A 26,055-nucleotide genomic window follows, 5' to 3' on the forward strand; every position below is an offset into this window, starting at 1 on the left:
AAAAAATGTGACAAATATCACAGAAATAAACTGACCCTACATTCTAAGACGAATATACAAATAGGAAATTAAATTTTGTGTGTAGAATTTAGAGATAACAACCCTTAAAGTCGAAACATTTTTTAAAAGAATGTTTTGACTTAAAAAGTAGCAAGAGAAGTGAGTAATGTACGGAGGAGATTAGTTAAGTGCAAAAGCAAAGAACTTTCACGCTAGAATTTTCTGGATTTGAGTCTAGACATTTTACGAAGACTGGCAAATGCTTCAGAAGGAATCGACATGGGTTCAGATGTTATCACACCTAAAAACTACTTACACTGTCTGTACCCTAAGTTCAATTTCTGCGCGCAAACGATCCCAAAAAAGGTTCGGATTTTGCTTCTAAATCTGTGGTTTTGTACGTTCAAATCAAACTCATAATCCTTTTTAAGAGTTTATAGGACCACATTTATTCTAAATGAAACCATGGCTATTTGTATCATAAAATATTCTATTGCATTTATTTTGTACAAATCTTATGGTAAACTAATAAATTATAAAATTCACGTAAAGTTATATTATTTTTTCTCTTAAAAAAAAATAAAATAAAATGAATGTGACTATAAAGATTTATCTTGAATATACATTTATATATATAAATTTATTTTAATATTTAAGCCTTTATAGTAAAATTTATGCAAATGATTTGAACTACTTCCACTTAGTAGTAAACAGAAATTAGAATGGCAACTAAATTAGTTAATACTTTTTTAAATTATTATTTTTAAGTAACAATTTCAATAATTTGATTAACTATTAGACGGTTTAGATGACATCAGTTTATAAAAAAAAGAATCCTGATTTTCTAACAAAATGTTCGGTTCATCAAATTCAACCACCTGTAAACAAAATAAAAAGACGAAAATATTATTTAATAAAATATTAGTATCAATAAATTAATAATTACTATAAAATAAAAGGGTAGTGTGAAAAATAAGTTTTATTTAACTTGAAATTCTAATCAAATTAAAACCCAATACCTGTGCATTATCTATGACTAGGATGCGATCACAAGAGCTGATTGTCTGAAAGCGATGAGCTATGATCAGGGTAGTAGTACTTTTTAATTCTTTAAATACTGTATTGTGTACCATTTTTTCTGTATGTACGTCTAATCCCGATGTTGCTTCATCTAATATTAATACCTATTAAAAAGTAACCTAAATGTTAAACAAATAAATAAAAATTATAATGAATGTTGAGAAAGATGAGCTGAAAATGTACTTTTGCATTTCTGAGCAGAGCTCTAGCAAGGCACAACAATTGCCTTTCTCCAGTTGATAAGTTATCAGCATTAAAATGCACAACTGTTTCCAATTTAAGATCTTCTGAAGAAATTCTTTCTTTTAATCTTGTCTTTTCTAGTGCAAGCCAAATTTCATCATCACTATGAACGCCCAGAGGATCTAAATTTGATCTGTTCACAGATTTTAAATATTACAGTTTTTAAGATGTTTTAATAGAAGAAATGAAAAATTATACTTAATGCATTTTTCCATTTTGTAGTTTATTAATTTCTCAGTATCAACAGTACTTGCGGTTTGCTCAAATAGTGAATTCACAGAAAATTTTTTTCTCAGTATTTAATAATTAATTCATTTTAATCGTTTTGTGCTAATTTTGAGTTTAAAACATATTGCTTAGACAGCGCGTATCTGCGATTGAGTGCGGCGAACCAAAGTTGAAACTCGATATTGTCAGTGCGCTGTGGTTTTATTTGTGTTTGTGTAAAGTTATTTTCCGAACATAATACATTGCCATTTTCCCCCATAAGAAGTTTCATTAGAGTGAAATGTCGGCAGACAGCGGAGGCCGCCTACTACAATGAAATTATTGTATTCTAGTTTTAAAACTTCATCTTTAAACAACATATGAGGACATCATTTTAGATAATGTCACGAGGAATGTACTAATACAATTAGATTTATTTATCTCTTTTTAGCTAATTTATGATTGTACTATTCATTTTTTGTTGTCGCCCAAGCTGCTGAAATAAAATCAAAACTCACTTTTTATTTACAACTTAATACAGTAGAGATTGTATCTGCACAAGGCGCGGCTTATTAGCTCGGAACCGCTGTGCAGACTGTGTCAGGAAGAGGAGGAGACGGCCTTTCACCTGTTGTTCGAATGTGTTGCAATCGAGCGGTTGCGCTATGAAACCTTTGGAACGTTGAGACCAAAGGAGATTGTAGCGCAAAAAGAACTAGTAGGGAAGTCCTCAAGGGAGGTTTCAACTACTAGACTCATAAGGGGAAGGCACAAAAAGCCTCTAGTGGCTGCAGTCCCGGCCCGTTTTCTAATCTTAATCTTATAGCGATTGTACTGGACTAAAAAAAAATACTGATATAAATATTGGACAGTTCCTGTGAATCATTAGACTAATTTTAAAGGACAATTGCCCCCTAAACAGCACTCGAAGGTTTAAAAATTAATTATTTAACACGACTAACCTGATAGTGCCCGACAAAAGCACAGGGTCTTGTGGGATTATTGACATACGACTGCGTAAAACTTCTAAATTTAATGTGGAAATATCGAGTCCATCGATCATAATGCTGCCTTCAATTATATCAACAAGACGAAATAATGCTGTAATTAGGGAGCTTTTTCCAGCGCCGGTTCGTCCGACAACTCCTGTTGAATACATGTACAATTTATTTATTCATAAAAAAATTAAAAAACTAAAATGAATACAACAGTGTGAAGGAAATAAGGAATGCTGCTTACAAAGGAAATAATGACTTTCAATACCTAAACGGATATAAAAAGAAACCAATTAAGCTGCATGCACGGTACTTTTGCAACCTATAAATGTACACCTGTATTAGTTTATAAATACCAATTTTTTCTGCTGGACCAATACTGAATGTAACATCGTTCAATGCTAAAGGTAACCCTGGCCGATATTTTAATTTCACATTTCTGAACCTTATGGTACCAGTTTCTGGCCAGGCATCTGGCGGAATACCTTTTGGTCCATGTCCTCCTTCTTGTTCTAAAATCTGAAATTTTATTAATATAACTGATAAATGCTTAAAAAAATAAAATTTAACATTTTAACATGATTTAATTCTGAACTAAAATTCTATCTGATAAAGTCTTTATATTATGGGGGTGCTTAGAAATCCTAAAATAAGTAAACCCGGAAAAAGTTTTTAAATAAAATGTGTGTAATTAGCATATCAAACTTAAATAAATTCTGCATTCGTATCCTTTTTCTTCTGGCAGAACGAGCTATTACGACCAGGACCTGCTTAGTTCATTTCCACTCCACTGTTTACGATCACTTGCTTCTCTTTTCCATCTTTGCACCCTGAGAATGTACTCCACAACATCTGACCACTACTACTACTATCGGCGCTACAGCCCATTACTGGGCCTTGGCCTCCTCAATCCGCTTCCGCCAGTCCTCCCTACCCTATCATTCCTTCTCAATTTTGGTCTGCCCACTCTCCTGACTCTATGTACATCTTCTTGCAGAAGCCGTTTGGGTGTTTCCAAATCAGACATCCTTGCCACATGGCCTGCCCATCTGAGCCTGCCAAGCATAATTACCTTTACGATGTCTGCTTCCTGGAATAGATGCTGTAGTTCCTGATTCTTTTTTTCTTCTCCAAATCGCGCCCTACATCTGACCATCTTATATAAAGTTTTCCTCCCCCGTTCTGCAAGTCAGGATCCTTCCACAGCTCCATTCTATCAGCATGCCCCAGCCATCTCATCCAACCAATTTTCGCACAGGCCAGATTAGGTCAAATTGGCCCTTGGTTCTTTATTTTTTTTTATCTTCTCCAGATGGGACGACCATACTTTTTATTCCGGGATTTTTCTTTCCCTTACCCCTTCTGTAAAAACCGGATATTGTCAGGTACACTAGGATTCCAGCAATTCTTGGTAAAATTCTGAAATTAATTACCTTCTGAGCTACTTAAAAGCATTGATTTCAAATTCTCGATATTTATTCTGTAATAGTATCGTTGTCTACTAGGAACTTTAAAGTCCTTCACAACTTAAACACGTAATCCGGTATCCTTTAAATTTTCAAATAATGTAATATAATACTGATTCTTGTGGTATTCTGTCATAGGCTGTCTAGCCACTGTAAATATATAGGCTACGGCTGCTTGCTCCATGACATCATGGACTTAAGCCATCTGCTGAGCTGTCTCTCTTGGGTGTGTGTGCCTTATGTTGCTCATTACGTCCTCCATTGAGACTGTGAATGTGCCACTGTCTACCATTACAAAAAAACAACAAAAACGCAGGGCATATGCGTGTTAAAAAGCACAATAAAATAACGATGCTTTTTTTTGTGGATAAAAGAATATTCTTCTAATTTTTCTTCGATATTTGAACAAATATTTTAATTTTTCCAAAACTTCGGTGTTACAATTCTAAATGATTAGTGAAGTTTTATGTGCAGTTAAACAGTTAAGAGGTGACATGATGCACATTCAGCTTTAATTTAAGTTTTAAGAATTTTAAAATACTTGCCTGCATATAGCTATTGACTCTTTCAACAGATAGAAAGCGTACTTCATTTTCAACAAGCATTCTGAGTGTAAACTGGAAAAGACCACTGAGTGAAGCTGCATAAGCGATGGCGAGGCCAGCTAATGAAGGAGGCACAGTCCCTCGTGTAAATAATATCAGTAAGGAAGTAACAAACATTATAAAAACTGTAACATGCATTATAAAAAAACAGTATAAAATGTAAAAAGTGCATAATCTTAGTCAACAAATGATGGTGCCCTTGCCACTGGAAAGGCGAATATTTTAAATATACCTGAGAGGCAGTCGATACGCAGGGCTAGCCATCTACTGGCTGCTTGGCACATGTAGAAACAAGAAGAATTTAAATCAAATGATGAAATAAACCTGAAAAATTCAATATTATTCATTACACGTTTTCAAATTTGCTTGCGCCGTATTTTGAAATAAAACAAGTCTAGTGTAGCACACCCATTAACAATACAATTTATTTTTAAAAGAAGTATTTTAAAATTAAATTGTATTAGCTGAATGGTGAAGGCAACTTCTATTAGACAAGAAGGGCACGCCAAAATCAAAGCCACCGGGTCCTCAGAGTGACAGAGCTAAGCACGGGGCCAACTCCATCATCTTGAACCATATAACATGTGGTTATTACCTTTGAGGTTACACAATTCAAGAAAAAGTTCAAAACAGAGATACTAAGAGAGGGAGGCGCCACGGTAGCCGAGCGATTAGAGGGGAAGCTAATATGTATTGTGGTACTGGGTTCGATTCCCGGTCTTAGGCCTTGGATTTTATTTAATGGTTAATTAAAAGAAATTTACAGTAAAGTATGTTTGTTAGTCACCTCCGTCCACGACACCTAATTTAGTAGTTGGACGTAAAGCCCGCCTGAAAAAATAGGCAATTACTTTACTTTTTACTGGGAGAGGAATTGTCAGGGAGGCCAAAGTCCACCTTGGATTTAAGAACTAGTTTAAATAATAATCGCATTAGTTTTCACACACTATTATATTAAAACACTTTAGGTAAACAATTAATTTTGAATATCTTATGTTCTCTTTCAAAACAGGGTTAGAAAAAAGTTGCTTCAAACGCTTAAGTAAGAAATTTTCTATATAACATAATTAATAAAAGTACATACTTTCTGAGGAAGGCACTTTCCTTTCCAAATGCATGAATAGTGTTTAATCCATTAATCGTACACGTAATATTACTAAATACAGGAGATCTTGTTGTGTTATCCAGTCTTTTTAAATCTCTAATTCCAATTCTGTTGACCCAGAGTAAGGCAACCAATAATAGCAATAGTGACAAATAAATTATTGAATAAAATAATTAAATAGAAACAAACCTAAAAGTCCTATAAATGATAAAAAACGCGAAAGCAATAATCACCAAAGGAATTATGAAAAGTGGAAATGCCAAGCATATAAAGAGCAATGAAAATGAAACATGCCATATTCCCTGAATTAATGTTTCTAGACTAGGTCTAATTCTTGAATCAACTAAAACAAAATAAAAATAAAAGTGAAAAAAGATAAAACATATCATTATGTAAAATTGACATTTACATAATATTTGTCAAGATTAAAGCAAACGAAACTACTTACTTTCATCCATATCTTTACAGAACAAATTTTGTAGTCTACCAATTGGTGTTCTTTCGAAAAATACCATTTTTGTTTTTAATAGTTTATCCAAAAGGTAATTATGAATATTAGTGGCAGCTCTTAAAGTGACCTGTAAAGTAAATAAACAGTTCAGTTTATTTATGAAAAGTATTTTCTTTTTTATAATTTTATAATTTTTTTTTTTATGATCGTCCGGAGCTTTTTTCAGTGCACTGCCGGCCTCCGGACAGTGTTCTCTCGTTACAGACAACACTGTCCATCACCGGACAGTGAGCTGTAAGAAGCTCCTAGGAAGAGAAAATCTAAGGGTCAGCAGCTGGATTCGAACCCGGGACCTCTGCGTGGGAGTCCAGTATGCTAACCTCACAGCTAATCCCTTCCCTAATTTTATTATTATTATTATTTTTAATGAACACTTACATGTGTAAATACGTAGCCACGTATGAAAGCCGTTACTACTATTGAAACAATTGTTATGCCATAAACAAGCTGGTACCACAGGAAATCTGGGTGATTGCTCATATTGTTCTTGTTTACAAAAGTAACGGTTATACTTGTTATGTCAGTTTCATTCTAAACAAAAACAAAAAAAAAAAACAAGGAATTGTTTAAAATTATGAAACAAAAGAAGAAAGTGATAGAAAATGGCGAGAATGTGAGAGAACAATTTAGCCAAAAAGAAATCGAATGAGGCGCAAATTTTAAATTTCGCCTAAAGAAACCAGACAGTAAGACAATGAAAAGGTTTCTCACGATTTTATTATATTTGTTTCGTTTTTACTTTTTTGAGATTTTAAAGATCAAACCCAGTTTTCGCATTTTATTGAAGACTATATTATTCATCATATGTATTTACTGTTACACGTATTGTAAAATCAATAACATATAATTTTTTAACTTCAGGAAAAAGTTATTGCCTTTTTTTTAAGCAAACCTGTAAGAGCTTTGCAATCCTGGAATAAGTATTTAAACAAATATATCCACAATAATAATAAATCCGCTATGGTTACATCCATTACTGTTGTGGCAATATTTTCAACTCTTAGTCCGGTGGTAAATTAGAGCCTCAGCCTGATAACATCAAACTGCCGATTGAAAAGTCTTGCACTTTGCGGTCACCTTCAGTCACATTCTACTCCAGGTAGAGTTATATTATAAATGAACAAGGGTGAACACAATAACTAGGTTCCACTAAACGCTTACTACAGAAATTTACCAATGAGAACCTTAAACATAGACTATACCATTATTTTAGTAACATTTTCTTCATTCGTTATTCCATCTCCCATTCCAGTTTTTATCCAATGAGCAAGCCACCAAGAGCTGAAAGCTGAAGAGCCCACATTTAGAAACATGGCAAATACTGTACAACTAAAAATGAATACACCACCAGATGCTCTTATATAACTTAAAAATGTTGCAAATTTAACTGATCCTTGTTCAATGATTTCACTTGTCGTTAAATTTTTACCCAATTGAGCCGCTTAAAAAAAAAGAAAAAAGAAAAATCAGCAATGAACATAATAAGCAATCAAGTTTATAATTTATCGAAAGCAAAAATGAATTAAATAATCCAATTACCTTCTGCATCACTAGGAACCTTATCAATGTATTCATTAGAATTGGACTCTAATGTCAGTTGACTCTTAGAGTTATCCGCTCTAAAAAAGACATTTGTTATTTAAATAAATTTTGTTTAGAAAGTTTTCCAAATAGCCTCCTTAGATAATAATTGCTTACAAATTACTTGGTTTTCCGCAACTTTCAATCATTATTTTGTATGGTCCATTTTTTAACATTAAATCATCATGACATCCTCTTTCAATAATTCTACCTTCTTTCATTAAAACTATATCACTACAATACCGTAAATACTGAAAACAAAAGTATTTTTTTTTAGAAATCAAAGGTTTTTTAAAAAAATTGTGATTATGGCTGACTATTAGATTACATACTTGTGTTTGATGAGTGACAAACAACACAGTCTTATTTTTAAGCGCTCCACGAACACAATTCTCAAAAATATGATTAGCCACTTGAGGATCAACAGCACTAAGCGGATCATCTAGCAGATATATGTCTCTAAACCACAAGAAATATTTTTTTTTTTTAGAGAAATTGAAATAAATTAATCACTCAAAAACTTATGTAATAATAGTGAGGTACCTGTTCGAGTAAACAGCCCTAGCCAATGCAACTCTTTGTTTCTGCCCTCCAGACAGATTAATTCCTCTTTCACCTACTTCAGTTTCATCAGCTCCAGGTAAAAGATCAATATCCTCTTTGAGAGCGCAACAATGTAGTACTGCAAAGTACCTAAAGTGATATTTTACAATTCATAATAAAATATCTATGAGTATAATACGAGTATATTAAATCTAATGTCTTCCGTGGTGAATGCTACAGTAGACGGAGAAAAAAAAAAATCAAAGAAATCAGTGACTCGGAATGAATGCAAATTGAATTAGAGGAACAAAGCTAGTTCTACAAGAGAAAGTGCGGAAAAATACAAGAAAGAGGGCAGAGAATTTGTTGAAGAAAGAAAAGAATAATTAAATGACCTTGCGTCTGTTGGCTCGCAGATAAATTTTTCAAATTTATCAAAAGTATTTGTAGCATCATATCGACACGCCAAGATAGTACGGAAAATATTTTTAGATGATATTTACGCAAGAGAGAAAAGCAAAAGTTACATAATCACTGAATGCTGTAGAAATTTAGGGTAAAGTACTGGACTGTCATTTTCGTATTAAATGCATGAATCGGAATACGGCTCCCAAAGCCTTTTCATATCACAACAAATCTGGTTGTTTATTAAAGTATAGAACCTATGCTAGGTGAATTTATAAGGGGGGGGAAAAAAAGAATTCATCTAGAAACTAAATGCAGAGTAGGGGTGAGCGGGCACATTTGAACAGAATTTACATTTTCTGTTACAGAGTACACAGAATCGTATTATTGAATCTTTTTGTTTTGTTTTCTACAACTTTTAAGTATTCCGAACAAATCTATATCAATAAACAGTTATTACTGTAAATACAAATCTATATTTTTTTTTAAATTTAAAAATGTGTCAAATGTTAATATCTGCCCCACTGGTGGGAAAGCTTTGAACACAATATAAAATAGAAAGAAGTGATATTACTTTACTCTGAATCTACCTTCTATCATTTATTTCTCTCACTACTGCATTACTTTCTCTTTTAAACCACTGAAATATAGTTCAAAAATCAAGAATGACTCAGTTCGGGATGTTGTACCCGAAATGATGGGTTTAGGAAGTTTGAACAAAATATTCGGTTTATTGTGCTTCTTAATGTAGGTTCAGACCACTTTCCCTTACTTTGTGATTAAACCAAAAAAAGTCACAAACTTGCAGGCCAGTAGTGCACATTTTAACTGTGATGTTGAAATGAGCCCTCTCTCCTTCCATAAAAGAAAATATAATACTCAACACTTTTTTACAAGCAAATAGACTTTTGTAAATACTAGATTTAAAAATACGAATTCCAAATGTTAATATGGACCAACAATACTTACACCTTGTCCACTACAATCGTCACAATACACTTCTAAAGTTGCAACTTCCACCTTACAAAATAAAACATTCCTCAATTCTGTCTTTACAAACAATGAAAACAAAGGGAAACTCTGTCAATGATACAACAGGTCTACCACAACATATGGAGAAAATTACCAATCATAAATGTTTTAAATATTTGGCGAGAAATTAAAACTGTTCAAAGGTGTCCCCTCTCTTCAACCTTCTTAAGGGGAAGAACGGCGTTATGTAACGCACAACTACAGACAATGGGAATCCATGAAAAATTTGATTAGATTAGATTCTCTATCATAGTAAATAAATACACATTTTAGTTTGTTTTTTTTTTTACCTTCTAGCATTAAATTTTTCGCCAAATAATATGTTTTCTCTAAGTGTAGCATTCATTAGCCAAGGCTGTTGAGAAACTAAAGCACATGAACCTTCTCGGCATAGTTTACCTTCAGTCATACGGATTTGGCCTAAGATACCATGAAGAAGAGAAGTTTTACCTGAACCAACAGGTCCACAAATTCCTACAAGAGAACCCTGTAAGAAAAAATTGTCAAGTAAGATTAAAAATTGAAGTAGTATCTACAGTGTAATTAACAAAATAATTTATAAACTCACTTTAGGAGCATAAAAATTAATATCGAATAATGTATTTTGGTAAGTTTGTTGCATTGACATTTTTATTAACTGCTCATTCTTATCTTCTCTTGAAAGTTTTGATTCTTTCTTCTTTTTAATTCCATTCCTGTAAATATATCACTCATAAATATAACTTATAACACTAAGAACTAAAACAACTCTTTATCATTAATTAACACAGTTACAAGTCGCATTCACATAGCTGTCGTACATTTACTACATTTTGTTACTACAGTAATAAACTCATTAAATTCAAAAAAAAAAATGTTGGGAAGTCGGAATATTGATTTGGATTCTTTAAGAAAACAATAGATGTTAGGGAAGACATAATACGAAATTAATACTGGTAACTTCAGAGAAAACTAATAATCTCAAGGCAACTTAGATTTTCAAAACTAAAATTATTTTTACACCAAACAAGTAGTAATATAATACTGTTAAAAAAAGCATGAAATAATAATATAAAATTTCCCAAAAGGCAAAGGTCACTGAGGAATAACTTTAGAGCAATGCTATCTTTAGTAATGAAAGAGAAAATTGTATTTTACGAAAAATTATGGTGAGAGAAAGATTGGAATTATTAAAGATTTAAGCGACAAATGTATGAACAATATTCAGTGTTTTTATAGTTTATACATTTAAAAAAAATGTTTGTGAGTTCTTCAAGAGGATAGATTGTTTTCGAAACCTTCAGAGTAATTGTGTTCAAAAGAAAAAGGGCCGCTTAAGCAATGTAAATTGGGGTAAGGTTTTAAAAGTTATTGAAAACAAAACAAAAAAATGGCCATTCTTATCAATTTTAAAATCTATCTGGTGGTTGGTTAAGAACAGAGCAGCAGCTTTTGCTATTATTTAATCTTACGATAAAAATATTTACCTAAATGGAGGATTCTACTTAATAGATTAAAAAAAGGATTAATAGCGCTAAATATTTAGCGCAATTTAAGGGTTATAAATATAACAATTAGAAGATAAAAATTATTACAGAAATAAACACGAATAATTAGTTCCCTTTATTACAATTTAGCAAATCGAATGTTCTTCAAATTTCCCATATCCATTTCAAGTTGGGCAGAAAATGAACACATCATAGTTAGGAATGCTAAAGCAGCATTAGCCAAACTGATAGGTATTGCTAAAATCAACAGTCTGAATTCAACTTTAAAAGATAATTCCGTAAAAAAGGTAAATCTTGATAAATATCTATAATTAACATTCCGTGTGATTTGAAATTTATATTTCGTCTTAATTCTTCAATATAGGGTTGCACACTGAAAGGGAGTATAAGCCAAATCCACTGTGACCAAAATAATTTATTGAGCTCTCTTAAATATCGGCAACATGTTAAAAATGTAAGCGTCTTTCTGTGCAGTGTTATAGGAGTGAAGTGGTCATAATGAGCCATTGTTTTTTTTTTTTTAAGACTAGGGACTAGGGAACGCTAAGTTCCCTGAAGAAGTGGCTAGGCCATTTAAACATTGAAGTCCTTTAAATCTACCCACAATAATTTTAATCACTTGAAAACGCAACCTGTTACAAAAAAATAATAATAATGTTTACATGATGTACCAAAAAATGAAAATTTAAGCCACAATTTCAAAAACGTTTCACTGGATAGTGCAACCAATTAATGTGCTAGCTCATACTGCTAGATCATAAAATTATACGCTCAAATAAAATAATCTAACTAACTTTTACTTTTGTATTAAAATATGCTCATGCATTTGAAACTTCTGTTTTCAAGCTGTATTTTAAACTACAAAATATTAAGAAAGATACAGAAATATAAGAAAGGTCCGCATGCTACAGAGTCCGTATTTTCATAGATTTAATTAAATTTTGTTTCTCATTCTTAACATAGCTCAATTATTCTAGTGATAATTAACTATTTTTTAACTCACAATCCGCTAACAAATAGCCTAAAAATAATTATATAAAAAAAAATCTATTATAGTATACTTTTCAAAACAATGTAATATTAGATTTAATTTTTTAGATTTAATTATTATATTGTAAGAAAATGATGTTTTCTATTGATAACGCGAAACTTAAATAATTTTTATACAAAGACAATTATTACCAATCGTTTAAAATAAACCTACTTAATATTTTCTTTTGATGTTTTCACAGCATTGGCGTCAATAAAATGTGCAAAGTAACCTTTAGCAATGCAGACGGCTTGAGATTTATCCAAAGGACGTGAAAGAAATGTTGATGTCTCATTTAACAAAAGTACAGTCTAAAAATATAATGATACAACTACTATAGCTAATCCAATGGAAAAATAAATAAAAACACAAAATTACAATGAATAAAAAATGTAAAATTTTTAGTATACATATACCAAAGATGATATTCTTTTCTTTAAATATCATGCTTGTTTGTTTATAAAAATTATTTACGAATTGGATAAATGGTACAACATGCTCTGTGCTAAAAACTTAAAAAGTTTTTAAAGTTTTTAGATCAAAATTTCAGATCACTTCATAAAAAATTAAATTTATATACGCATGCAAGATGTAAGTAGGAAATTAGAGTTCATTTGAAACATGCAGGATAGTTTTAAGCTCCAAAATATCAATAACAACTTAATTAAAAATTAGTTTTAGTTGCTCCAAATTTGGAGATTTATGCTCTTATTCTTCCAACTTCCAATATTGTCAAGCATTAAAAATAAAGCTGTAAAGCCTGCAGGTATAAATGCCGTGAAAAAAAAAACATCACAAATTTGAAAAATACTCTGCATGGAATAATAATCACTTTTAGAATTTAAATTCACTAAGAATAAAAAAAAACAAAAACCACCAAAATTAAAAATAAATTTTTTTTTCCGAAAGTTAGAAAAGGTGGAAAGAATAAATGTGCATTGCTTGCATTTACCAGCTGTGATGTTTAGTAAACATTAAAGGGAAAGAATTTTGCACTCATTCTGTTTGCTTTCAGCGAATTAATTAGGACTAAGCAAAAATAGGTATCAAGATCAATCAAACAACTAAGGATGCAAAACGCTGCTTCCAATGTGTAACTAGAGGAATTACGTCTTATACTTCAAGCAAAACAAAAATTTTAGACAAAGCACAAAATTAATTCATTACTGAATTTAAATAAATCAGGATATTAAGTACAAATAAATATCTGACAGAAAGTACGACAGATGAAGTTTTCTCTAGAAATTTAAATTTCAAATTCACAGTATTTGAGGACTCATGGTACTTCATGATATACTCATATGATGATATAAACTTTTCAAATATATATTTGTTTTTGTTTTTGGTAATACTAACAATCTCTTAAGAATATCTGAAATTCTATTCTTAAAATATATTGATAACCATGATATTTACTTATTTAAAACTTTTCTAAAAGCAAAATTTTTGTTTTAATGATTTTCATGACAATACAGAATAAACTCAAGATATCATCTCATAGGCAACGTATTATTCCAAATTAATAGTAATTTTAAAAGAGAAGCTGGCCAAATTGTAATCCAAGGGATCTATAGAAGAATAATCGAAAGAAAATAATTTTCAATATTGCTTGAAAAAGGATTCTTTGAATGTATACACATATGCTAATTTCAACTTCAACGTCGTCTAGTTACTCCTAAATTTTTTTTAAACTTCAAAACTAAATATACTGCATGTACGTAATGAAATATATGTACAGTGATCAGCGAAGGGAAGGCGATTGCCTACAGATAGATTACTATATACTGAAATTTAAATTACTGACTTCAAATGACAGACTAAGAAACAAAAATAATTACTTTAATATCTGAGCGAACAAATAATTATGGGGGGGATCCTAGATCAAAACAAAAGAACTTTATTGTAGTAACAACGCTAGGCTAGGAAGCGATAAATCAAACTAAATAAATGTTATAAAACTGACACTTTCAAAAATAAATTTTGAAGTTAATAAACACCAGGTTATGAGAAGTAATTTGCTAATATATAAGACTTTTTTTTTTCCTTCTGTAACCATATATCCTAGTAAATGATAAATACCCATCAATGAAAAATCCACAAAAAAAATATCTTTATTCGCTAAAGCCAGATTTTATCTAATACCTGACTCTTCACACAGCCTTGAACACCTAATTCGATGGCATTTCAAATTTCCTTTGACTATAGTACGGCAGACAAAAAAAAATTACAAATTTAGTGTTTAAAAAAAAAAATTATTTCGAAAAAGAATGAAAAATTAAGGAAATTTTTGTCATTATTATATTTTCTACTAAAAGGTATTTGTTTTGATTTTATTTCCATATTTAATAAAATATAAAATTAAATATTTTGTGATATCTTTATAATAACTACCTTAAATCTGCTGCAAGTAATAATTAAATCAATGATGTTACTCAAGCCATATTCGATGTGAATGAATGCAAGTCTCAACTGGGTTGAGAGAAGGGCCATGAGAGGAAATGCCTGCAATAGCACGTACCATGTATAATCCTAATAAATTTGTATTAATCATGCAAATTTGGATGACAGATAATCTGTGGGACAAAAATTTGCGCCATATAAAAGAGGTAAAGTTACAGGCATGATACTTTCACATTTTCAATTGAGAATTAAAAACTATATTAAAAGGTAATTCATGATTTCATTTAGGACAATAAAAAAGAAAGTTTAATCATGCATTACGTCAACATGGTCAACATAAATTCTCTAATGTTTCGGTTGAGATGGAATGGCGAAAGTTTTGGTTGATTCAGCGGAATGAGTTGACTGACCCTTGACATTCTACACATGTTCTACTAGAATTAAATAAAGAGAACGACCAGCAAAATGCCTAAATTTTCTTGTTGGAGAAAGGTATGTCAAATGCATGGAACATGAGGGCAACCCAATCGTGGATGTTGGAAATCAGCATTTCATTCCAGATCCTTTCATTGCCAACCTTTGATCATTTAGACTTAGGACAAATATGAGGCTCGTAACGTTTCTTGGCATTACTGGTTGGCATTACATTCACTTTCTTGGCATTACTGGCTGCCTAATTTAGTTTTCGACATGGCTATAAATCGGTGAACTGTTCGCAAAAATTCCCTTTGCCTCGTTTACACAATCCATCCCAAAAAGCACCGGAAGAACGGAACCACTCCCTTATAGACATTAGTCGGTGACGACGCTCACCGAGATAATTATTTCCCCAAGGAGACCTGCAAAGCTAATATGCATTGTGGTACTGGGTTCGATTCCCGGTCTTAGGCCTTGGATTTTATTTAATGGTTTACTAGTCACCTCCGTCCACCGACACCTAATTGGTAGTTGGACGTTAAGCCCCGCCTGAAAAAATAGGCGATTACTTTACTTTACTTTATTTCCCCAAGGACGTTCATTGACGTTCGGTGCTGAATACTTTTTTGAGACAAGGATCTCTATTTTCAATGCATAAAGAATAATTTTTATTTTTTATTTATTTTAAAGATTAAATTATTTATTTTACCAATATAACCTTCAAATTAACAAGTTCTTTAATATATGTACCTATTCATTTTTTACTAATTGAAATCATTAACTCCCTGAGTCAATGTAAAATTATGAAAGTTTCTAGCCTGTAGCTTTACAACTTAGCTTGTGCATTTTTTTTTTTGCAATGAATGAAAAATAATAAATAATAAACAATAAACCAGGGATGGCAGCGCTATTTATTCAATGACGTAATGTTGCTCTCAAAACCAAGCGTGTATGCATACCCAAAATGAAAAATGATTATATAAGTTTAAACGAATATATTAAAATAAATAAATAAAATTTAAGTATTAAAAAAAGGATTCCAAAATAGGTGGGGTTTATTTCCTTTTTAAAATAACCTTGAAACGTCGAAGAACAATGTTGAAGTCAATTATACTCCTGAATCCATCCCTGGTGAAGACAAGTACATATCTCAATAAGTTGAAGTAAAGTGTTACTATTGAAAAACCCTGAAAAACATACTTACGGTGTTTGAATGTATAATCATAAACATTAATAACATTTAAAAGTTTTCCAGAGATTTTAAGGCCAAAATGTTGTTGCTTAATAAATATGTGTTAAATGGAGCTCCTGTCTTTCTAACCATATTGAACATACAAAAGTTTATTTATCTAATAAATCAGAAAAAAACATTGGCATCAGTATGATTTAGAACTCTGCTTAATCATCAAATGAAAGATTGAACTGATTTGACGTAAAATGCGAAACATTTGGCCGAGTGACTCAAAATCTAAACGTTATTAGTGGACACACGACGTGAAAGCGATGTACATTTACCCCTCTCGCTATCTACATGTATCTTTTTTTTTTTTTTTTTTTTTTTTTTTTTTTTTTTTTTTTTTTTTTTTTTTTTTTTTTTTTTTTTTTTTGGCCTTCTGGGCTTGCAGATTAGCCATACATGTATCTTAAGAAGGCAAAAAATTATTATCAAGTTTAAAAAACATTAAAATCACATAATTTCTCTAATTAGTATAAGTTGCTTATTTCAGGGTGTAAACCGATCATGACTTCTTGATTGGCTAACTGACAGCATTGCAGTTTTGAAGAGAAGTCTGGAATAATTTAGCTTTCAGTCGTGCTCTGACAGATGATGCTTTTTGATAATGAGTTTGTTGACGATAAATGCAAATAATTTTGTAACAAAATATAAACTATCAAAATTGATTAGAATTTTCTTTTTAAATTTCATGAAACTAAAGGATAGGCCTTTAATTAATGACCATGATACAGATAAATTAACTTACAGATAAAAATCTGATTTCAAATTTCTAAAAATATCAGTATAATTACTACATTACTTATTTCAATGACTTGAGATGTCAAACAAGAAAGTTAATTATAATATTTAGATGGCGCTAATGGCCATAGACGTCGATGCGCCGGCAGGAAAAAAAAAAAAAAAAAAATATTTAGAAAGTTATTATTATACCAGTCATTATTTGCACATATTTGGAACCGAAATATCAACAAATTTATCCCTCATGCAATTCTTGTATTTCTCTATTCTGATAAGTTTCAGGCTGTCATCTACTTTTAGGGACCAGGACATGACGTTGGGTAATGAACCTAACTCGGCAACTAACTACGACAGTCAATACCCTATCTGATGGTTGTGGGAGGTTGCATGGAGATTTATATTAATTTAAAAGAAGTAGTTATTAAATTTAATAATGTGGATATAAAACGTTTTAATTTAAAGCGCGTAAACTGTGTTTTGAGCCGTAAGATGACGACACAGTGAGCTGGAAGAAGCTCCTGTGATGAGAAAATCTAAGAGCAAGCAGCTGTATTCTGACAGTGCTCTTGCTCCTGCTAATACTTTAATAATAAGCTTATCATTTTCTAAAGTGTATTATTGCTTATTAAAATAGCGATAGGGTTTCATGGTTTTTCTTTCTAAGTCACCATTACGAATTCATTAATTACGAATTAAGATATGTCAAATAAAAAAAAAAATAGCGTCTATAATTTAAATTTTAATAGGATATCTTTAGCAAAACAACACAAGAGAAGGACGAGTAGCATAATGCGAAGCATACTGCCGCCTTGTGCTAATCGAAAATCTTGACTTATTAAAAGACAATGAAGTGAGTACGCCCGATTCCAAACAGTACTTGGTAAACTCAAGATATTTTAGGAACGAAAATGTATTACTATCCATGTTATTAGTTAGGAGTTATATTTTATTCTTTACATCAGACAGAATTATCCATTTTCAAAATTTAATAAAATTACTTAAAAACTAATATATAAATTTTATAATACGAAATACCTGAGACGCAGTAACATTTTTACTAGTAATAATGTGGATCAAAAGTGTAAGAATGACTGAGATAATTGGCGCAGTCATAGCTAAAGAAGATGACAAACTCTGGCAATATCCAATTCTTCTTATAAAAATTAGTTCTTTTTTACGGACATCTTAAACCGAAATTAAAAGAGCACAAATTAAAAAAAAAAAAATGAATGTGAAATAAATATTAAATACATTAGTTTGTATATTAATAGTAGCTAACCTTGAATTTTATTTCTAAAAATTTTATTCCATGAATATAATTTTATAAATTTTATGCTATTTAATAATTCAGATGTTACCGTAATTCTGGCATCAGTACTCTTAAATGCTATTCTCTTCAAATAAGCCACTAATCTGGATAAGCCATACTATAATAAATTTGTATGAGTTACATATTTATATTAGGTTGAGAATATTATTTTATTATTTCTTTACCTGCATTGGATAGAAAAGAAACATTGCTGATATGCCAAAAAGAGGCCAGGGACCTAAAAGCCAGAGGACATAACTAATGCCCAGCATCATACTTACTGGACCACCAACAATCATTGGAACAAAAAGTACTAATTCAAATACTCTCAAGCCGTCGTTAGCAAACATGTTTACTATCTGAAATAATAAATGAATACTAAAATCATGAATGAATACTAAAATTCTCAAGATTAATAATTGTAAGAACTTCAAAGTATACTCAGTTATTGTTTTAAAATCATATATACCACCCTGAAATTACCCTTTAGAGAGAGTATCCTACATTTCTAAATAAAACTGCACCAAAAGGCATTTTTGGAGAAAAATAATTCCATTCATATTTTTAAATGAATTGTTCAAATAAAAGTTAGTAAATCTAATGTAGATAAAAATAATAATTTACTCTAAATCAGATCATTACTTATTTATTTTATTATTAATGCGCACGTGGATGATGAACATATAGAATAAAGAGCATCATGAAAATAAATTAGAGAATTATTTTGGGATAGAGTTACTTTTTATTAATATTTACACGATTTAGATTTATTACTTACACAAAAAAATATTTTAAAGATACAATGGCCAACACGTACTGTGACATCTAATTCAAACAAATATTAATGGAAATTTAAGGCAGTAAAATTACTTTAATGAAATCGTTATAAAAATTTCCAAAAATACATTTTATGTTTTTAATATTTTCTGTAAGGACTCACGAAAACATAAATCGAACGCAAGGCTAAAGTACTTAGCCCCAACAATGTTGTAGCATAATTGTGGGTAGTAAATGTAATGTAAAAAGAATTACTTTTTTTAGAAATTCGTGTAAAGCTCCGCTGAGGTAGGCTTCCCAGGAAGGTTACATTTCAGTGGAGTGTACGGTTTTACATACTGCATAATGTATGTGGTAATAATAATATGACTGATATGTTCGAAATGTGTAAAAAAATTTGGAACTTAGAATCTTGAAAATAGTAGTCAGAAAAAGTAGTGACACCAATTCTTTTTAATTTATAGAAACTATACAAGCAAATAATAATATACCTGTAAATAAATAATAATAATAATGACAAGAATCTATGGGAACATTACCTCTCCAACAGTTTTATTTTGCAATGAATTAACCCGAAGTATTTTTCTGTACAACATAAATAGACATGCTGAACGCAATCTGATGGCAGTTCTGAAAAAAAAGAAGTCATTATTACCAGGTAAAGATTAATAATAATAGTTCAATTATTGCCAAACAATACCGATAATTTAACGTCCATAAAACGCTGTAAGTAACAGCTTTAAGGAGTTCAGTCACAGTCAACAACATTACCCATTGAAAGCCTTCCGCAAATGTTGAACTTTCAGATTCAGCATATATTATTAAATGCCGCATAAAAAAAGCCTAAAAATACAATAACAACCAAAAGTTAATGTATAAGCTTTTTTTTAAAAAAAAGAAAAAGAAAACACCATCTAGGCAGTTGAATAATTATAAAGAAAATATAATAAATAATAATAATAATAATGTTTATTGATAATTTTGTATACATAAAATTATATTATTGTATAAGAAAATATATTTGATACTGTTTGGAAATTAAAATTTCTCTTTTGACGTCTTGCAGGGCCCTAACGCTATTATCTTAGTTTACGTAATAATTAGCATGTTATTTCTTATTACATGTTATAGTGGGATATTCAAATTACAAGCATCTTACACTTGATTTACCAAATCATATGATTAAAACTGTAGGACAGTTGTATAAGGGTTGATCGTTAAAAAATGCACGAAAAAGCGTAACGTTGAACAGCTCCCAATTTTGACAATTTTTTCCACTTTTTCTTAAAATTCAAAAAATTCATTGTCAAAAACTATAGGCAGTCCCCATCAGGAAGACGAAGAAGGTACCCATTTCTAATCTAGACCTTTCGCCGTCTTTCGCCCTATGCAATATGGTACCCAGATAAATCTGAGTTTAAAATATTCAGTTTAGCAAAACCACGGCCATCTTCAACTAATAACGGGAAATTACATCAAAGAGATTCCATGTAAAAATACAGTAGACATGCGAGATGCAATGGGTCTCTGCAGTTTCGCTTTAAAACACATTTCAGTAACAATTGTTAGATATGTTTACTATATCGTGCTATTTTCGTTAGGCAACCTCTAAATATAGAATTCAGCAAGTCTTTAATATATACCCAGAAAACTGGAGTATATTAGTCTTTAACAAGGAAATAGCTGTAGGTGAGTTTTTGAACATTCAACAAGAGGTCCTTCAGCTCCATAACCTTTTGGCGATGAAAAGGTATGGAGTGCAGTCCACTTTGACTTGGTTGGTTATTATATAGTATGCTCATATAATAAACCCCTCTGATGGTTTATAAAACCAAGAGTACTATGTTTTTATGTTGTCAGTGATTGTATTATTTCTTTTTAATTTGGCTTAATAAAGATATTATTATTATTGTAGAATGCTCATATCAAGATTTTATTCAGATTTCTTTAGAGAAGCAGCTTACAACCATTGCAATGCTGTACCAAGCTCCTCGGAAGGGAACTACCGCGTTTGTGGTGTTTGGTCTTATTAAACAGCTTTAACCTGCGTTTATTTTGTTCAAAGCTACACAAATGTGGTAGTTAGGTACGATATCTCATGGAGCTCCTACAGGAAGCAGTGAATACCATAGAGAGCTGGTGTAGAAGATAATAATAGTGAATTCTTCTGAAAAAAAACTCTCGTCCCCTTTCCAAAAGAAAAGAAAAAGCAAGGTTTGTAACTCTCTATTTTCAATAATCCTAACAGTATCTAGAGTGATCGAATAATTAGGATTTGATTAAGTAACCTTGAATCTGGTTGGGCTGAAGACTAGGCGACGTGCAGATTAAGAGGGCTTGGAAGGCGAAACTTATTGGGTGAAGTCAGAAAAATTCATAAAAGAAAATCATATTTTGGCAATTAATTGGTTTACAGTTATCTACAATTTTTGCTATTAAAGGCGGGCTAAGAAGAAACAAAGAACTATCATTAATGTCGGTTTTATATAAATTAGTTCTTAAAATTCTTAATGCAATCTAAAAACCATCCTACTGGGACTATCAATCTGAAACAACCTACAGAGGATTAAGTATGTAAACTCATGTTAATGAACAATAGAAGTAGGTGGAAAAGTTTTTCTTTTTCAGTGGCAAAACGTAACAGTTTTAAAAACACAAATATGAAATATTAAACCAAGAATAATATAAAATTATTTAACTTACTATACTTAAAAATCCAAGCACTGTATGTAAACACAGCAAAAGTGATGTCACAATGATTCTTGTCTTCATAAAACGCCAAGTTACATAACCTAACGAAGCACTTTGCGTACCTTTACGAGCAACTTCTTCCTGCCACAATGTTTCAATCCTTAAAACAACAATACTTTATAGTAGGGCATTTCAATTTTTTAAAAATAAATTTTGAAAGAAAAAGATCTGTTTCTAGATAATTAGAGGTCTCACCTTTGAACATTATATTCACAAGCATCGTACGGTGATGGATTTGGAATATCTTCCAATTTTAAACCTTTTCTGTACGCCAACTGCATGAATTTCGAAAGCCATTTCAATGTAATAAATGACCATAAACCTGCTTCATCTACACCTAATCGATTTTCTTTTCTAATTACAATAAACAAAAAAATGGTAGTTTTTCTTCGCATGGAATGCAAAGGCTATTAGCCTCCATCACGGTTAATTAATTTTTTTTTTCCTATGTTTTATGTTTTCTAGACTCGTTTATGCTCTAATATTAAAAACAAAAAATAGCACTTACATTCTCTTCCTTCTGATAGGAATTAAATTTTTTAAAGCAGCACTATAACGTGAAAATCCTCTACCCGGAATATATTGTAACTGAGTATCCCAAGGTCGGATTGGTAAACCATCTTTTTTGCCTTCCGCATTGTCATCAAAACTATCAAATTGATAATTTAATTAAATTTAGAAAAATTATAATTTCAAACCGAAAAAAAATCAAAAACCTAAAAAATTAAATTGAAATTCTTACCAGTCATTACCGTCTTCTTCGTAATAGATATCTTCCCATAATGGTACATTTACGGATTCAATATTTTCCTCATCTTCATCATCTTTATCAATGTGTGCCATTGTAATGTAATAAGAAGTTTATACTACTATCAGGAAGTACATCTCCATAACTAAAACATAATTAAGGTATCAAACAAAACGAATGTCAATAGAAAATGTGTTTAATTTTGAAATTATTGCATATGTTTAGCTTCTCAGTTACGAACAACTGTAATTGATATGAAAAAAAAATCATAAACTTCACAGACCACTGAATCTAATATCAAAATAGCAGACGATTGATAACAATAGCTAGTACTAAAAAAGTAAGATCAATAAACAATCTAAATGACGCATTGATAACAAAATATTTAAGTAAACCACTTCTCTAGAGAAAGCATAACCACATACAGAGAAAGAATAGAATATTCACTTAATGTTCTAGGAACTGATTCCAATTGTAAGAAATTAAAATACTCGGATCAAAAAACGCAAGAACGATTAAATGTCTGATTTTCGGAGTGCATTTTAGTGGGTCTAACAGAAATTCAAAAGGAACTTCGAGAAATTTTTGCAACTACTACTTTCCTCTTCCATTAGAGGAGAAATTAAATTAAAGAATCTCTTTTTAATTAAATAAACTGATGTTGAAAAAATAGTGAACAATACTTGAACGCATCTGAGGTAAACAGTTCTCCCAGCAAACTCATTTACTTCAAATTTTAATTTTTGCAGTTCTCCTGAGATTGCGATAGCGACATTAGTGAAGAGTATATTGGGAAGGTTTTAGATTGATAAATAATATTAAATCCTAATCGGCGATTCCTGGATTTTTTTTTCCTAGGAACTCCTTTTAGCTCACTGTCCGGAGATGGAAATTATTGAGATAGCATTGACCTGTAGTGCACTGAAAAAATCCCCGGTCGCCAGTTACTAGTGCTTTCGTCCCACCGACTCCACAATTTAGAGGATGAAGAAAAAAAACACCAACGCTGGCATTCTCCGATGAATCTTTAGCCAAGCCATCTGAAAAGCTACGCTTCTATGCTGTAAGCGGATATCTGTTATTAATGGACTCGAGTGCCAATGTTAATAGCTTCAACCTTTGTTCCTTTGTGACGATCCTTTGTTTATTGCACTTTATGAATGCAACTCTTTCCTTTGTGTGAGATGTTGTCTTCGCATTATGCGATTTAAAACCAGTCTGTCTTACGATGTAGTAGCTCTTTCCGTCTTCTAAAACTAATTATTACTACCCATCGATCTATTTTCTTAAAGAACTGAGTTTATGCACCTGTCTGGTTTCGAGAACAGGTGTCGGAGTGGACTGTAGGCGACTCATGACTCTTAAGAGCCTGGTTCTGTCTTTTCTAGACAGGTTTTAGTGGGCTGTTGCGATTATCTCGTTCCCGCAATCAATTAAAGTTCTCACGTACGTAATGTGCGCCTTGGTCATTAAATCTTAAGCATAACCCAACTTACTACCTGTTTAACTCCACAATTCGCTAATTGCACAATTTTATTTTATTTTTTTTGCTTGGCACTCTTGAGTGTAGACTTCATACTTGATAAGCACGTCTCCCTTTACTTCTACTACCCTCTTAAACAGAAATGCTTCTAGGTTTCGGTAAATCTCTAATTGGCCTTTTTGAGGTTCCACATTACCTTAGAGGTTGGATTTCTTTACACATGCGGCATTTAGTGATGAAAATCAATGCCTAAAACAAATCATTCACTTTGTTGAAGACTACAATCTGTAACAAATTTTCGAAGATTACGCAGCCTTTTCTGAAAACTTAATTTATAGCAATTCTTACAGGCACTGTAGAAGAACAATTTAGTAGAAATGCTCTAAATTATCTTTCCTTTCTTTTTTTCTGATACTTCTTTATTAAGTCGTTCAATATTTCCGTAATGCACCATTCTGAAACTTTTGGGCTGACATATGCTTAAATGACTTACTTCATAGTTTTTCTGATTGGCATTATTGTATTTAAATATGATTTCCAAAAGTTATAATTATCTTTATGGTAGTGAATCTCAACGCAATTTTTATAAAATGAAAAAATAAATGTTAAATTAAAGCTGACAGTAAGACTAAACAATTGGCTGTTTAACTAATTAAAATAAGTAGTTGATTCGAAGAAACTTCTACTGTTCATCATCTCATCAAATAAAAAGGAGACATTATTAATCATTCCCATAAAAATGATGCCTTTTTTGATAGGACAATATACTACATCCACATAATCTAACAGTTACGATAACTATTTACACACTATAGGATTTTCTCAGCCTTTTCTTTTGCTTTTATAGATATGAATTAGAATAAACTTCATTAAAGAGGTGATAAAATGTTTATTTTTTGATAAAAATTAAGATAAGTTTCGTGTACAATAAGCAGGGAATGATTGGCTCATCAAGATTAACGCCATTTACGTGATCATTACAAGCGATCTGTAAGATAATTTTTTTTATTCACGATAAAATGAGATATTTTGTTACGGAATAATTCACCTTTGGCCGCTCTATTAGAATTCTTTTGGGGGATTGTGACACACGGTAACACATGAATAAATTTTTTAACATTCACATTAATTAAAAGAAAATTCATACTAGCTTACCTTGAACGGTCGGTCATTCAATCTCAGAACAGGACAAATAATCCCAACAAAGGAGAAAAAAAAAATACTCCATTTTACCAAACTTTGGGTTAAGGTACATCAAATTAAACATGAATCTGTTTAAGTATTAAGTACATATAAGTATTAACCACTTTTGGCTTAAAGATGTACGAACTAGAAAATGGACAGTACTTATTTAAAAAAACAGACTAACGATCATTTAACATGTAGTTATTTTTAATATAAGAGAATCCTATTCTCAGTACAGTTTTCAAATGCTTTAAATGTCCACATCATCAACAGATCAAGACTAAGAAAATGAAGGGTGCACTCAAGTTCTTTAAAAAAAAAATCTTTATTCAATAGAAAATATCTATTCTTTAGTAGTGTGTAATTTATACTCACATTTTTTCCGACTTGATATGACTGAAATTATCAACTACTACTTCCTGACAGCAACTACCAAGTGAGCAAACTGCAAAATGTCATATCGTACCACCCAGAATGACATATTCTTTCTACAGGTAGTGCCATCTGTTGGATCCCTACAAAGTTTTGAATTTCATGTTCGCGGTTTACTATATATGTGTCACTTACTCAAAAGAAACAGAAATAATTGGGGGAAAAAAGTATCCGGAACATGTAATGTTAGTCACTAGCAAAGGCAAAGGGTTCCGTTTTCAGCTGAGATAATTCCAAACTACACACAAGCTACATTAACCTAATACTCATCACACGTTAGACACAGAC

At 31.3% G+C, this 26,055-nt stretch overlaps 1 protein-coding gene and 1 long non-coding RNA gene across 8 annotated transcripts; one reads left to right on the forward strand and one right to left on the reverse strand.

The window, feature by feature from the left end:
• Positions 1-472: 472 nt before the first annotated feature.
• Positions 473-25,851, reverse strand: LOC141451071 (ATP-binding cassette sub-family C member 5-like). 7 transcript variants are annotated; one of them, XM_074122108.1, is made up of 31 exons: positions 25,711-25,851; positions 22,662-22,812; positions 22,428-22,568; positions 22,115-22,273; positions 21,872-22,019; positions 19,869-20,011; positions 19,708-19,798; positions 18,577-18,750; positions 18,362-18,509; positions 18,118-18,266; positions 16,184-16,294; positions 14,682-14,792; positions 12,465-12,601; positions 10,342-10,468; positions 10,064-10,260; positions 8,337-8,486; positions 8,126-8,252; positions 7,911-8,044; positions 7,752-7,831; positions 7,415-7,653; positions 6,591-6,743; positions 6,150-6,279; positions 5,891-6,044; positions 5,681-5,809; positions 4,829-4,920; positions 4,537-4,721; positions 2,882-3,044; positions 2,493-2,676; positions 1,264-1,456; positions 1,020-1,184; positions 473-878 (listed from the first exon to the last, which is right to left on the reverse strand). In XM_074122108.1, exons 2-31 carry the CDS (start codon positions 22,760-22,762, stop codon positions 789-791), a joined length of 4,305 nt encoding a protein of 1,434 aa, XP_073978209.1. In that variant the 5' UTR covers positions 22,763-22,812; positions 25,711-25,851; the 3' UTR covers positions 473-788. The 7 variants fall into 7 exon arrangements, 6 of the variants coding, with proteins under 6 accessions (XP_073978209.1, XP_073978210.1, XP_073978211.1 ...); XM_074122109.1 differs by lacking the exon at positions 25,711-25,851 and adding an exon at positions 25,306-25,324; XM_074122110.1 differs by lacking the exon at positions 16,184-16,294.
• On the forward strand, positions 10,240-14,658 carry LOC141451086 (uncharacterized). The gene is made up of 2 exons (XR_012456526.1): positions 10,240-10,380; positions 12,493-14,658. It is a non-coding gene; the product is annotated as an uncharacterized lncRNA (long non-coding RNA).
• Positions 25,852-26,055: the final 204 nt, after the last annotated feature.

Source organism: Rhodnius prolixus, unplaced genomic scaffold (assembly GCF_049639745.1).
Source record: "Rhodnius prolixus isolate KJV_2025 unplaced genomic scaffold, Rpr scaffold_8, whole genome shotgun sequence".
NCBI classification, from domain to species: Eukaryota; Metazoa; Arthropoda; class Insecta; order Hemiptera; family Reduviidae; genus Rhodnius; species Rhodnius prolixus.